Genomic DNA, 13,614 nt, shown 5'->3' on the forward strand with positions numbered 1-13,614 from the left:
CTGATAGCCGTGTCAAAGGGAAGGACAGAGCATCCACTCACCAGGCTCTGTTGAGATGCTGTCTGGTGAAAAAAAGAGCTAGAAGATGGTTGTCTGGGGAGGAGAAAAGATCCACCTGAAGTGTGCCCCATCGTTGAATGATGCTGTAAAAGAATGCTCTGTTCAGCTGCCACTCATGAGGATCCAGGATTAGCGTGCTCAACTGGTCTGCCAAAATACTGAGCCTTCCTGGAAGAAACTGAGCAAGAAGATGCAGGCCCTGGGATGCTGCTATAGACCAAAGAGTCATGCTCTGCCTGCACAGTGGGTAAGAATGCGTCCCTCCCTGCTTGTTGATGTACCACATGACTGTGGTGTTGTCTGTTCTGACAAGCACGGTCCCTGTGGAAAGAAGATGACTGAAAGCTAGTAAGGCCTGCTGAACTGCTGTCAACTCCTTTAGATTTATCTGCAGGTGCATTTGCTGGGCATTCCAATGTCCCTGTATGCATCTGCCATCCAGGTTAGCTCCCCAGGCATAGTCTGTAGTAAGAACTTGAGTGGCAGGAGGTGTGCGAAAAGGCATGCCTTTGTTTTGTAGACAGGCTGCTGCCCACCATAAAAACTCTGTCTGCAGACATGGAAGCAGAGGAATCATCATATCCAGGTCGTGTGTGTGTGTTGACACCAAATGTTCTTGAGGTACCACTGCAATTTCCTCATATGCAGCCTTGCATATGGACTCATGAGAAAGCAAGAGGCCATGTATCCCAGAGCTTGCAGGCATTTCCTTGCAAGGAGCTGGGACAGGCTTGCAAAGTCCTTGAAGTAAACTGAAAGAGTTGTCTGCTTCTCCTGGGTGAGATACATCATCTGGGTGGCTGTGTTCAGACTCACTCCCAGGAATGTTATCTCCTTGGATGGTACCATTTTTGATTTTTCCTCGTAGAGTGTGTAACCCAGGGAACAGAGAAGTCTCTTTATGAATTCCAGATCCTTTAACAGCTGAACCTGAGAATGTGCTTGAATCAGACAGTCGTCCAAGTATGGATAAATCTGAATTTTCTTCTGCCTGCAAAAAGCAATGACTGGAGCCAGGCACTTTGTGAAAACTCTGGGAGCAGTAGATAAGGCAAAGGGCAGTGCAGATAATTGATAATGTTGCTTGCCCACCCTGAAATGAAGGTACTGCCTGCAACTTTCCCTTATAGGGATGTGCAGATAAGCCTCTTTGAGATCCAAGGTTACCAGCCACGAATCCTTTTCTAACATTGGTAGCAAATGATGCAGACTGAGCATTTTGAACTTTTGAATTACTAGAAAAGAGTTCAGAATGGACAGATCTAGAATAGGACGCCAGACGCCTTCTTTTTTTGGAACTAGGAAAAGTCTGGAATAAAAGCCCTGGCCAACCCGCAGAGCAAGAACTGGTTCTATTTGCTCCCAGATGAGACGGAGACAAAATTTGCTTTTCTACTTCTGCCCTTTGGTTTGGAGTAGCGTCCGGGAATCCTTTGTGAACTGGAAAGGTGTGGAAAATAAACTTGTGCCCTAGGGACACCATTCTGAGCACACATTTGTTGTCCGTGATAGTGGCCCAGACATCTGCAAAAAGGGCCAACTGTCCCCCTAAATGACTCTCCAGGCAAGCAAGAACAGGCAGAAGTTGGATAAAGTCATTGAGAGTGTTTTGATTGAGATACAGGATTGGAACTTCCTGCCTTGGAAGTGGAAGCCTGCCAACACTTAGACCTCTGAGAAGTAACCCCTTGCCTCCTAGAGGATTTGTAACCTATAGTCCTAGAACAGTTCTGCCTGCTGGTATCAGGAAAGGTCCAACTCTTGGAAGGGTAATTCCTGCTAAAGCTAGGAGGCTGAACTTGCAGAAAATCCTTAACAGTTGGCATGGACTTGGCCTTATCCTCCATCTTCTTGAGGACTTCCTCTGCTTTGCTGCCAAAAAGACTGTCCTTATGCAAAGGTACATCCAAAAGCTTAGCCTTGACAGGCTCTGGAAGTGGCTGTTCTCTGAGCCAACCGTGTCTTATTATAACAGATCCAGTAGCTGTAGCCCTGCAGGAGGCTTCAAGGATGTCAAAACCACAATGTAAGCAATGCTTATTGACAAGACTGGCAGCATTTAGTAAATCCTGCATGTCCTTACTCTCGGCCAAAAGAGGCACACTTGCTATCCTAGATTTAATAGCCTCCAAGGTGTGCTGCTGGTACTTAAGCATATGAAAAAGACAATTGGTAGCCAGAATAGCAAGAGTGGCAGAGGTATAAACCTTTTTACCCCACCTATCCAGGTTCCTAGATTCCCTGCCAGAGGGAACAGAATTTCTGGTAAAAGTGGCCTTAACACCTTTAGTGCCTTGAGAAATAACTTCTGGATCTGCTAACGGGTTCCTGAAAAGAAACAAATAAGAATCAGGAACTCTATAATACCTATCAGGTTTCCTGGGAGCAGGAGGAACTGAATTCGGAGTCAAAGAATTCTCCAGAAAAACATCATGAACAACTTCCAACACTGGGGGAATAGCCAGAGGCTTATGCTGAGGTAAATCCAGAAACTCCCTAATCCGCTTCTTAGATTGGGGATAATCCTGACTTTCCCATTTAAAGTATCACCAAAAGAGAAATCCTCCGGGGGAGAAGCAGAAGGGATGGACTCTTCTGTATCTGAATCCTCAAAAGCAGAAAAAACCTGAGAGACTTCCTCTTCATCAGCAGAAATGCTGGAAGAATCAGAACCTGAAAGGGATAAAGCCACAGGAGAAACATCCCTACCTTTTAGAAGGGGAGGATGAGAACCCTTAATAAGAGTCAAAAGATCATTAGCCATTTTAACCATTTGGGACTGAGGGGAAGAAAAGTACAGTTTTGTACCTACCATAAATGTAGATGTCCGATAGGCATGCATCTGCAGTCCTTACAAATGGGTTGTCCTGTCGTCAGGCAGCCCTTCGGTCGACCGGATTCCAAAGTCTGGGTCTGGCCTCGGCTGGTGTCGCACTTCACCCGACGTCATAGCGGCAGTTCTTCGGGTATAAAGGCATCAGCCGACGCCATTTTCCTCAGTGTTTCTTGCCCCAGATGCCAGGTGCCCTCTAGGAAGGCTAAATTTGGATTAATGCAAATGGTTCCAAATAGTAGAGAGCAAACAAAAAATAAGCATGTATGTACATATATACAAACAAATACACCATAATAGATTCCCCCAGCTAGCTACAAGATGGGCAAATACCCTAGTAGTACCACAGAGTTGAAGGAGGGTGGGTAATCCTGACTGCAGATGCATGCCTATCGGACATCTACATTTATGGTAGGTACAAAACTGTACTATGTCCTTCAAGGATGCATCTGCAGTCCTTACAAATGGGTAGAATACCATAGCCAAACTGGGGTAGGAGGAGAAATTAGATTATGGTGTAGTTAAGATCCCTTGCAAAACAGCAGTGGCAAAACCTGCTCGGGATCTGGAGTATAAAAGTAAATTATAATGCTTGGCAAATGTATGCACGGAGCTCCAAGTAGCAGCCTCTAAAATGTCTTTGGTAGCCACTCCTCGTAAGAAAGCTGTGGTAGTGGCTGTAGCCCTTGTAGAGTGAGGCCTGATGTTTTCTGGAGTTTTCTTCCCATGGTAGGAGTAACAAAATCTAATGCAATTTCCTATCCACTTAGAGATCGTCTGTTTTGAAATTGCTTTTCCTTCCATTCCGGTCGCATATGCTACCAGTAGCTGGTCAGACTATCTATTGCTCTTGGTCCTGTCCAGGTAGTAACGTAATTGTCTATGTACATCCAAGGTATGCAACAGTCTTTCTCTCCTGTTCTGTGTGTTGGGGAAGAATGTAGGTAGGTGGATAGCTTGATTTAAAGATACCCTGGAGACCACCTTTGGCATAAAAGTAGGATTAGTTCTCATGGACACTCTATCTTGATGGAAGTTCAGGAAGGGCTGTACTGCCATTAATGCCTGTAGCTCAGATACCCTTCTTGCTGAAGTGATTGCAAGCAGGAAAGCAGTTTTCCATGATAAGTACTGTAATTCTGCTGTTGCTGCTGGCTCGAAAGAAGGGAGTGTCAACTTTTCTAGCACAAAGTTCAAGTCCCATGCTGGCAATGGTGGCTTCCTAGGTGGCTTTACATTTTTAATCCCTCTCAGAAAATGCCTGAGCAGAGGATGTGAGAAGACTGGAGGATCCAAGTTGTATTCTGCTGAAATAGCTGATGCATGAATCTTAATGGAAGAATAGGACAGGCCGTTGTGGAAGAGCTCTGCCAAGTATTCCAGGATGTTAGCTATGTTTACCAGTGACACATTCTCTCCTTTTGCAGTACTCCAAATGAGATATCTTTTCCATTTTGCTGAATAATTTTTTCTTGTTGAGGGTCTGCGAGCCTCCAAGATAATGTCTTTAACCCTTTGAGATAAATCTGGGTTATTTGGTCTTATGCAATGTTCCAGGCAGCCAGCTGCAGTGTTTTCAGGTTTGGATGCAGGGTTTTGAAGTTGTTCTGTGTTAACAGCAAGGGAACCAGGGGCAGAGGCCATATTTGTTCCCGAGACATGCTCCTCAGTAATGGGTACCAATGTTGCCTTGGCCAAACTGGAGCTATCAGGATGATCCTTGGACGGTCTTCTTTGATCTTCAATAGCACCTTGTGCATCAAAGGAAGAGGTGGGAATGCATATGCTATCAGGTTTTTCCAACTGAAAGATAGGGAGTCCACTTTCCAAGCAAGTGGGTGGTACGTCCTTGTGCAGAATTTTTTCAGTTGGTGATTGTGTGGGGATGCGAATAAGTCTATTTCTGGTAGTCCCCATTTCCCTGTAATGGTTTTGAAGATGTCCGGATGCAGCATCCATTCGTGGGCATCCGTGGTAGTTCTGCTTAGGATGTCTGCTAGTATATTTTCTTTTCCTGGCACAAAAATTGCTTGAAGCTGAATGTTGAAGCTCAGTGCCACATTCCAGAGGTCCATTGCCATCCGGCATAGAGGGTACGAATGTGTGCCTCCCTGTTTGTCGATGTACCACATAACTGTGGTGTTGTCCGTCCTTATCCGCAGTTGACCCTGTCGAAGAAATGGTCTGAATGCCTGAATTGCCAGTTTTACTGCCAGCATTTCCTTTTGATTTATGTGTAGGTGCAGCTGGTCTTGAGTCCATAAGCCTTGTATGCACTTGTCCAGCATGTCGCCCCAACCGAGGTCTGAGGCGTCTGTTGTGATGGTCTGGCTTGGTTGAGTGCTGTGGAAGGGCAGTCCCTTGTTTGATTGACAGGCCTGAACCCACCATTGGAATTCTTGTTTCAGGCATGGAATTATTGGAATCTGGGTTTCTAGGCTGTGCTTGTGCTGAGACCATAAATTCCTTAGGTACCATTGCAACTTCCTCATATGTAGTCTGGCATGTGGAATCAATATTATGCAGGATGCCATGTAACCGAGAGCTTGCAGGACCTTTCTTGCTGTTAGCTGGTTCTGCTTTGTTAATGCCATGAAGTAGAAAGGGAGTTGCTCCTGTTTTTCTACTGTCAGGAATGCCATTTGTTTTGATGTGTCCAAATCTGCACCTAAGAAGGTTATCCTTTGGGATGGTATCAGCCTTGACTTTTTTATATTGACTGTGTATCCCAGGGCTTGTAGTAGATGAATGACCCTTTCCAAATCTTTTGTTAATTTGTTTTTGTTGTCCGCTTGTAACAGGCAGTCGTCCAGGTAAGGATAAATTTGAATTCCCTGAAGCCTGCAATGAGCAATTACTGATGCCAGGCATTTCGTGAATACTCTGGGTGCAGTAGATAAGCCAAAGGGCAATGCTGAGAATTGATAATGCTCTGATCCTGCAAGAAATCTGAGGTATCTTCTGCAATTTGGTCGTATGGGGACGTGCAGGTATGCCTCCTTGAGATCTAGAGTTACCAGCCAAGACTCCTTGCCCAGCATGGGAAGAAGCTGCTGTAGGGTCAGCATTTTGAATTTTGGAACAATGAGGTATGTGTTTAAAGCGGACAGGTCGAGAATAGGTCTCCATTGGTTTTCTTTTCTTGGTACCAGGAAGAGTCTGGAGTAAAATCCTTGTCCTTGTTCCATAGATGGTACCCTTTCTATAGCTCTCATCCTTAGTAAGTGAGTTATTTGTTCTAGAGCTTCTGTCTTCTGATTTGGAGGTAGGTTTGGCATTCCTCTCTTCCTTGGTAGAGTATGGAAGTGAAACCTGTAACCTTGGTCTATTGTCTGTAAAATCCATTTGTCTCCTGTGATGTAATGCCAGTTTACTGAAAATAAGGCTAGCTTCCCGCCTAAGGGTGCTTCTAGTTGTTCCCTGGTAGGCGGTGCCAGAGCCAAGTCACTGTGATTGTCCTGTGGAAGTGGTGGTGGCTGGATTTGTGGCTGTACCTCGCTGATTGTTAGCCTGCCACTGACGGCCCCTGTAGGCACCTCTGGATTGACCCCTGCCTCTTGAGCGCCTATTCCTGCCTCTCGGAGCTCTGGAGGTGTCTGGAAAGGACCAATTCTTGGAAGGCCAGTTCCTGCTAAACCTTGGAGGCTGGACCTGCAAGAAATCCTTAACTGTCTGGACAGATTTTGCTTTCTCTTCCACCTTCTTCAGCACCTGCTGTGCAGGGGAGCCAAACAAATTGAGCTTATCCATGGGAGCATCTAGGAGCTTTGATTTAACATGGTCTGGTAAGGACTGCTCTTTCAACCATGCATGTCTTCTGATCACTGTGCCAGTCATGGCTGATCTAAAGGAAGCCTCCAGTGCATCATAGCCGCATTTTAAGGAATGATTACTGACCTGCTGAATGTTATGTACCATTTCCTGTACAGATTTTTGTCTAATGGTTCATCCGAGGACAGTTTTTAGTCAATTGGTCTAACAAATTCCTGATACTGAATCATGTGGAATTGACAGTTCAAGGCCCTAGCTGAAAGAGTAGCAGAAGTGTAAACTTTTTTACCCCATCTCTCTAAGGCCCTAGATTCCCTTTCAGAGGAGGGGTTTTGGTAGAAGAAGCTGCTACAGCCTTGGGTCCCTGGGAGATAGTTTCGGATCTGCAAAGGGCCTTATACAAATGATAATGTGTGTCCGAACCCTGTAGTACCTATCGGGCTTAGCAGGGGCCGGAGGAAGAGAATCAGGAGCAGTACAAGCATCATTAAAAGCATCATCCACAACAGTAAGTACTGGAGGAATGGCTAAATGCCTATGCTGTGGCAAATGCAAATAGGTTCTAAGCCTTTTCCTAGAGTCTGAAAAATCCTGGCCCTGCCATTGAAATTGTTCCCTCATAGCATGCAAGGTTTCCCCAAAAGAAAATTCCTCAGGCGGAGAGGCAGAAGGAATGGAGTCTTCTGCATCAGAGTCCTCATAAGGAGTAAAGGGGCCCTCTGGAGGGTTTGAATTATCTGACTCATCAGAGGAGCCATCCGAAGAAACTGGCTCAGGGGGCTCTACTCTAGTCCTCTTCTCTGGAGGTGGGTGAGAGGCCCTGTCTGGATGTGGTTGGGATCCCCGGATCAAAGAAATGAGATCCTCTGCTAGACTAAGCATTTGTGAACTGGAACTAGGCCTGTGAGACGGGGTCTTAGCAGGCACAGATTTGGTAGTTTTTGCTGCTTTAGCCCTGGCAAAGGCCTTAATAGACATGGATGCAGAAGGCCTAGCAGCTCCACGTGCAGGGGTAGAAATATCCAAAGGGATAGTATCAGATAAATCCTGCGAACCTGCAACAGCAGGTGGGATTTCAGTAGCAGATTCAGCCAGGCTGGAAGAGGCCTCGGTAAGTGGTAAGCTTTCGGCCGAAGGAAGAACAGTGGACTCGGTTTCAGCCGAAACCGAGACACTCACGGTTGGCTTAACCGCGGTTTCGGCCGAAACCGCGGGCCGCGAGTGTCTGTCCTTTTCCTTGCGTTTTTTAGAAATTTGCGTAGTCTGAGTATCCGATGGCATAATGTAAGCAAAATCGGAGCCGAAAAACTCTTCAGCAAATTCCGACCGACGTCTAAGCGTCCGTCGGTTGAACGAAGCACAGGCTAGACAAGCTGCTACGTCGTGGTCTGGGCCTAAACATGGTAAGCAGTAAGAGTGGAAATCTTTATGAGGTATTTGTTTCCCACAAGTTAAACAGTTATTCACTTTTTCTGACATCGGCTGAGGCAAGAAAGAGTCCCCAACGGGGTACTTAGCTTTTTAGAAGTCTTTGGTACTTGTAGTACTAATCTCTGGTTCTGACCGACCGGCACTTGCGAACAGCTTCTGCTTCGGGCGCCACGCGGCAAGAAAGACTGAGGAAAATGGCGTCGGCTGATGCCTTTATACCCGAAGAACTGCCGCTATGACGTCAGGTGAAGTGCGACACCAGCCGAGGCCAGACCCAGACTTTGGAATCCGGCCGACCGAAGGGCTGCCTGACGACAGGACAACCCATTTGTAAGGACTGCAGATGCATCCTTGAAGGACATCTGGAGCCTGCTTTTTCACAGGCTTACGAAAGGAAGATTTACCTGCAAGCCTGAAGGACTTGGGAAGCCTGGCAACCGCTGAAGTCACAGTAGAAGTTGAAGGAATAAGCTTTCCATCCGAACGCAGAATGGTGGCCTCGGACACCGGAGTCAGCTTAGTGGCCCCTGCTCCAGCTGAAGAGACGACTGGCGAAAGGTCGGGAGACAAAAATGGAGGCCGAAGGCCTAAGGGACTCTGAAATAGTCTCAATCGTAGCCTGCAGTAGTAATTCCCAGACTGCAGGGGTTGCAAAGGCGCCTCACTGGCTACCGTCTTACCATCATTCGAGGACTTGACTTTCAGAAGCCTGTCATGGTCCTTATCCTTCCGTTTCTTGGGGATATCAGAGGCCTGAAGACCTGCGACGCAATACCAACAAACTTAGGCCAAATTCCAAAATGCTTAGCTAAAAGCTTAGCCAGATGACGGATAGTACGCAGATTAAAGGAGGCACAGAGAACACAGTTAGGAATGTTGTTGTCAAGGCCTAAACAAATAATACAATAAGAATGAAAATCTCTATGGGGAATCTACTTTCCACAGGTAAGGCAATTATTAACTTTTTCTGACATTCGCTAAGGCAAGAAAAGAGGACCCCCCCCCCAACGGGGTACTCAGCTCTAGTAGACTTCAACTGTGCAGTTGGAACCCAACCGGCACTCGAGCATGAAATGCTTCTGCTTCGGGCTCCGCAGCAAGGAAGACTGAGGAAGTGACGTCAGCTGCCTCCTTTGTATCGGACGCCCCAACACCCTTTACAAGTGACGGCAACGGACGTAATTTTTACTTACCTTCGGTATTTTGGCCAACCGAGGGCTAGCTGGAGCCAGATAACCCATTAGTTAAGACTGCAACAGTGAAACACAATGAACATCAGCAACAGTCATCCCCTTGCACAAAGGTGAGGCATCAAAGGATTTTGGTAATTATACACCCATAACTCTGACCAGCCTCATCTATAACACTATGGAAAGGGTCATTATGGTATTAATAAACAAGGACACAGGTAACTTGCAAACTCTCAGCCAAAACCAGATTCATTAAGGGCAGATCCCGTCTATTTAACCTCATCAACTTCTTAGAGAAGATTACTGAAGCAACTGATGAGGGCAAATCAGTGCATGTCTGGACTTTGCCTTAACACCACCCCACACTCCGGTATCATAGTAACTCTCTCAGATAAAAGTTAAATTCCTAGGTAATGGGTTCAAAACAGAATCCAGGAAATTAGGGTGGGTGGCTCTATCTCCTTCAAAGGATCTGCCACTACTGATGTATCCCAGGGTCCCGTCCTTGGGCCACTCCTCTTTTGCATTTACTTCTCAAGAGATCAAAGCAAATGGTATGGTTGAGATGCCTTCATAAATGCTCCAGAGGACACCAAAATCCTCCAACAGGGCCTTTGCTTGACAGCTGGTTTCAAAACCACAGAAAAAAACTAAATGCAAAGAAATGTATAATTGCAGCCTTCAGCAAACACAACTTCCCTTGTAACCATCACATTGACAACACACCCCTGAAAGCTAATCCTATTCTCAGTCAGGGGTCTGGGACCCTATGTCAACAATGAACGAACTGCTCTTTGATCGCCACCTATCCACTATTGTAAAGAAGTCCATTTTCATTGCATAGCTTATATCCAAAGTTATGGCATTCAGATCCAAGGATGCAATCTTTCCACTGTACTTGGCTCTCATCAGACCTGTCACGAAAGGGTCATCACTTAGAGATGCAAATACCCCCCCACCAAAAAAAAAAGCTTAAACTTGCATATACTCCAGCGAAGAAAACATCCCCTTGGAAACTCATTCCTTACCACCCTGAGCTCACCAGCTTCTTAGAGTTGGTCTTGAACTTGGTTTGTTGTTTCCTCATATACCTTGTCTCTGCACCTGCAGTCTCTCTCTTTTTTTTTTTTTTTTTTAATTTAGTGGAGGAGGTAATGAGGAGATAAAAATGATTAGCTCTGTAATATACATTTAAATAACTGTTGGGGTTGGAATTTCAGTCTTTCATTTCTTCGGTTTATAAATAAATGTAGTAGACAACAAGCAATAGAATCCTTACCATTGACAAGTCTCTATTGTTGTTCTTCAGCTTTTCCTCCTGTCGCTCTACAAAGAAAAAGTCATCTGTTATTCCAACATATTAGTAATGAAGTTCAAATCTGTGATGGTTTCCAGTTCAGAACTAGAGGAACTTACAAATTTGTGAATAAAACAACTCTACCCCTGCCTTTCTACAAAAAGTTAAGTAAATAAATAAATAAATGATTGCTTGATTATGGCACCCCAAACTTAAATCTACAGCTTTACATATACTTTATTAACCAATGAAAAAAGCATATAAATTCCTAATGTTAACACACCATATTTAAGGATATTCACCATCTTCTCTTAATGCCCATTTTTTTTCACAAGTTTCGTTATGAACTGAATTTGTATAAATTTACAACTGCATAAAGAAACTCTGCTTGCCATTTAGATTATTTACTTATTTTATTTATTTATTGACATTTGGCGACTGGGAAAGTCCGACTGGGTCAGGAACCCATTTTCAGCAGAGGCCCAGGGAGAAAAGCTCCATCAGAAACAATTACAGACAGTAACGATTATACAATTGTAGCTAGACATTACATGCCTTTCTAGAGCAGATATGGACATTTATATATTTGCAGAATTAACTAATTTTAACTCTTTTCTAGGTGTAATACAAATTATCAAGTAAATGGATTAAAATTAATGGTAGATCATAGCTGATTTAAATGGCAGATCAGTTAGAGTTGTAGACTTTATTAGTAAAGCAGACAAGTAGAACGAAGAAAATACTGCCAGGAACCACCACGATAAGCAAAGATCCAATTTTATTTTAAAACTCCTTTTATGACAGGTATAAGGGGTGAGTCTACCTTCAAAAAATCATATAATGACTTATCTATTGATCTTGTCATGAGCATGTCATACAACGTGTCATGCACATATTTAACTATTGATGTAACCTTAGATTTATCAATGATTTTATAGGCCTTATCCTCACTGAGCATTGTGTTCATCAATTGGTCATAAAAGCATTTATCTAAGGCGACAACACCCCCTCCCTTATCCGCTGGTTTAAATACTATATTCACATCATTGACCAAAGCGTCTAAAGAATTTCTCTGTGCATAATTCAAATTCACAAAAGTATTGCTATGCTTATCATGCTCATAATAACTATAAAAGTCATGCTCACATGTATGCATAAAGCACTCAATGGTTGATGTTAACGGGGGTATAAACGAACTTCTTCTTTTATAAGCTATAACATTACAGGCTGAAGTATGACTATCAGATAAATCATCCTTAAAAAACACTTTGAGAGATAACTTTCTGGCGAACAAGCGTAAGCCTATAAGGGTGTCAGACAACACACTATGACAAGAGGGTTTAAAGGATAACCCTCTATTGAGCAACAATTGTTCTTCTGATGAGAAAGACCTAGTCGCCAGGTTGAAAAACAAGGAATTTAGTTCTTCATTCTCCTTCTCCGCTCTGGTGTTTCTCCCGAAAGTTTTCTTTTTCCTCTTCCCCTGCTCCCAGAGCGCGTGCGTGTGGCATCCTTGTAGGGGAGTGGAAAGTTTAAAGGCAAAGGTGTAGCAAAAGTGTTGTTCTTGCCAAAAGTTTTAGACTTGGCACCTAAATTTTCAGGAGCATTCAAGCCTTGTTGGTTACAAGGTAAAGACAAACCGGGTGTATTAGATGTAATAGGCTCCTGATGATTAGTGTTATCTATTTGAGAAGAGAAAGCTGGCCTATTGCCCAGCGATTCTGTTAAAGTGGTAACTGTGCCTTCATTAACTGCATTCACAGTTAGCGGTGACTGAGTAGCATGGGCACTAGATTGTGTATTGACTCTAGGCCACACAAAGATACGCCCCAATTGAAAATCTTCACAGTCACATTTAAGTTTCTTAATTTTTACTTGTTCTAATTTATTGCTATACAACGCTAACTGTTTGTTCATGGATTGTATCTTAGAGATACAAAACTCAGTTTTAAAATTAGTAGTTAAATAGTCATATTGTTCCTCTACCTTAGCCAAAAGTTCCATTTCGATGGGTGTGAAATGTTCCAACAGAAGCTGTATATATTGATTGCCAAAGTCGATATTTAACTGCTGCCACTTGCGAAGCAGTTCAGGATGACTATCCCCGTAACTTGGCATGCATAAAACACGCATGCCTCGGGGAATGACTTTGAAATGTAGGCACGCCTGGAGATGTCTTCTTTGCCAGACAAACCTGTGTAAACGGTATAGATCATTTTCCAAGGATCTCAGATATCCAAAAAAGTCATGTAAATTCTCGTTATTCGTTGAGACATTATCCAAAATTTCATGGCTGGTATCTAACCGCAAAAGTGGATTATCCTTTTGATAGAATAAGCAATTCCAACTATCGGTTCGTATGGCACCTGTTGGATTGTAGTCCAATTCAATGTTCGGCACATCCATCGCGTGAGGAACGGCTAAGTATATCAAGAATAATACCAGCAGCAGGAGAAAAAAGCCGATCATCCAAAGGTTCCGTGCACCAAATGAAGTAGAACGAAGAAAATACTGCCAGGAACCACCACGATAAGCAAAGATCCAATTTTATTTTAAAACTCCTTTTATGACAGGTATAAGGGGTGAGTCTACCTTCAAAAAATCATATAATGACTTATCTATTGATCTTGTCATGAGCATGTCATACAACGTGTCATGCACATATTTAACTATTGATGTAACCTTAGATTTATCAATGAATAAATGATTGCTTGATTATGGCACCCCAAACTTAAATCTACAGCTTTACATATACTTTATTAACCAATGAAAAAAGCATATAAATTCCTAATGTTAACACACCATATTTAAGGATATTCACCATCTTCTCTTAATGCCCATTTTTTTTCACAAGTTTCGTTATGAACTGAATTTGTATAAATTTACAACTGCATAAAGAAACTCTGCTTGCCATTTAGATTATTTACTTATTTTATTTATTTATTGACATTTGGCGACTGGGAAAGTCCGACTGGGTCAGGAACCCATTTTCAGCAGAGGCCCAGGGAGAAAAGCTCCATCAGAAACAATTA

At 43.6% G+C, this 13,614-nt stretch overlaps 1 protein-coding gene across 1 annotated transcript in view; it reads right to left on the reverse strand.

Annotated features, from left to right (window-relative positions):
• Nucleotides 1-13,614, reverse strand: part of TMCO1 (transmembrane and coiled-coil domains 1) — a 488,674-nt gene that overhangs the window by 210,401 nt on the left and 264,659 nt on the right. The window contains exon 4 of the mRNA XM_044085738.1: nt 10,547-10,611. Coding sequence (XP_043941673.1) covers nt 10,547-10,611 — 65 coding nt within the window. The remainder of the gene's footprint in view (nt 1-10,546; nt 10,612-13,614) is intronic.

Source organism: Protopterus annectens, chromosome 10.part0 (assembly GCF_019279795.1).
Source record: "Protopterus annectens isolate FY-2018-M chromosome 10.part0, PAN1.0, whole genome shotgun sequence".
NCBI lineage: Eukaryota > Metazoa > Chordata > Ceratodontiformes > Protopteridae > Protopterus > Protopterus annectens.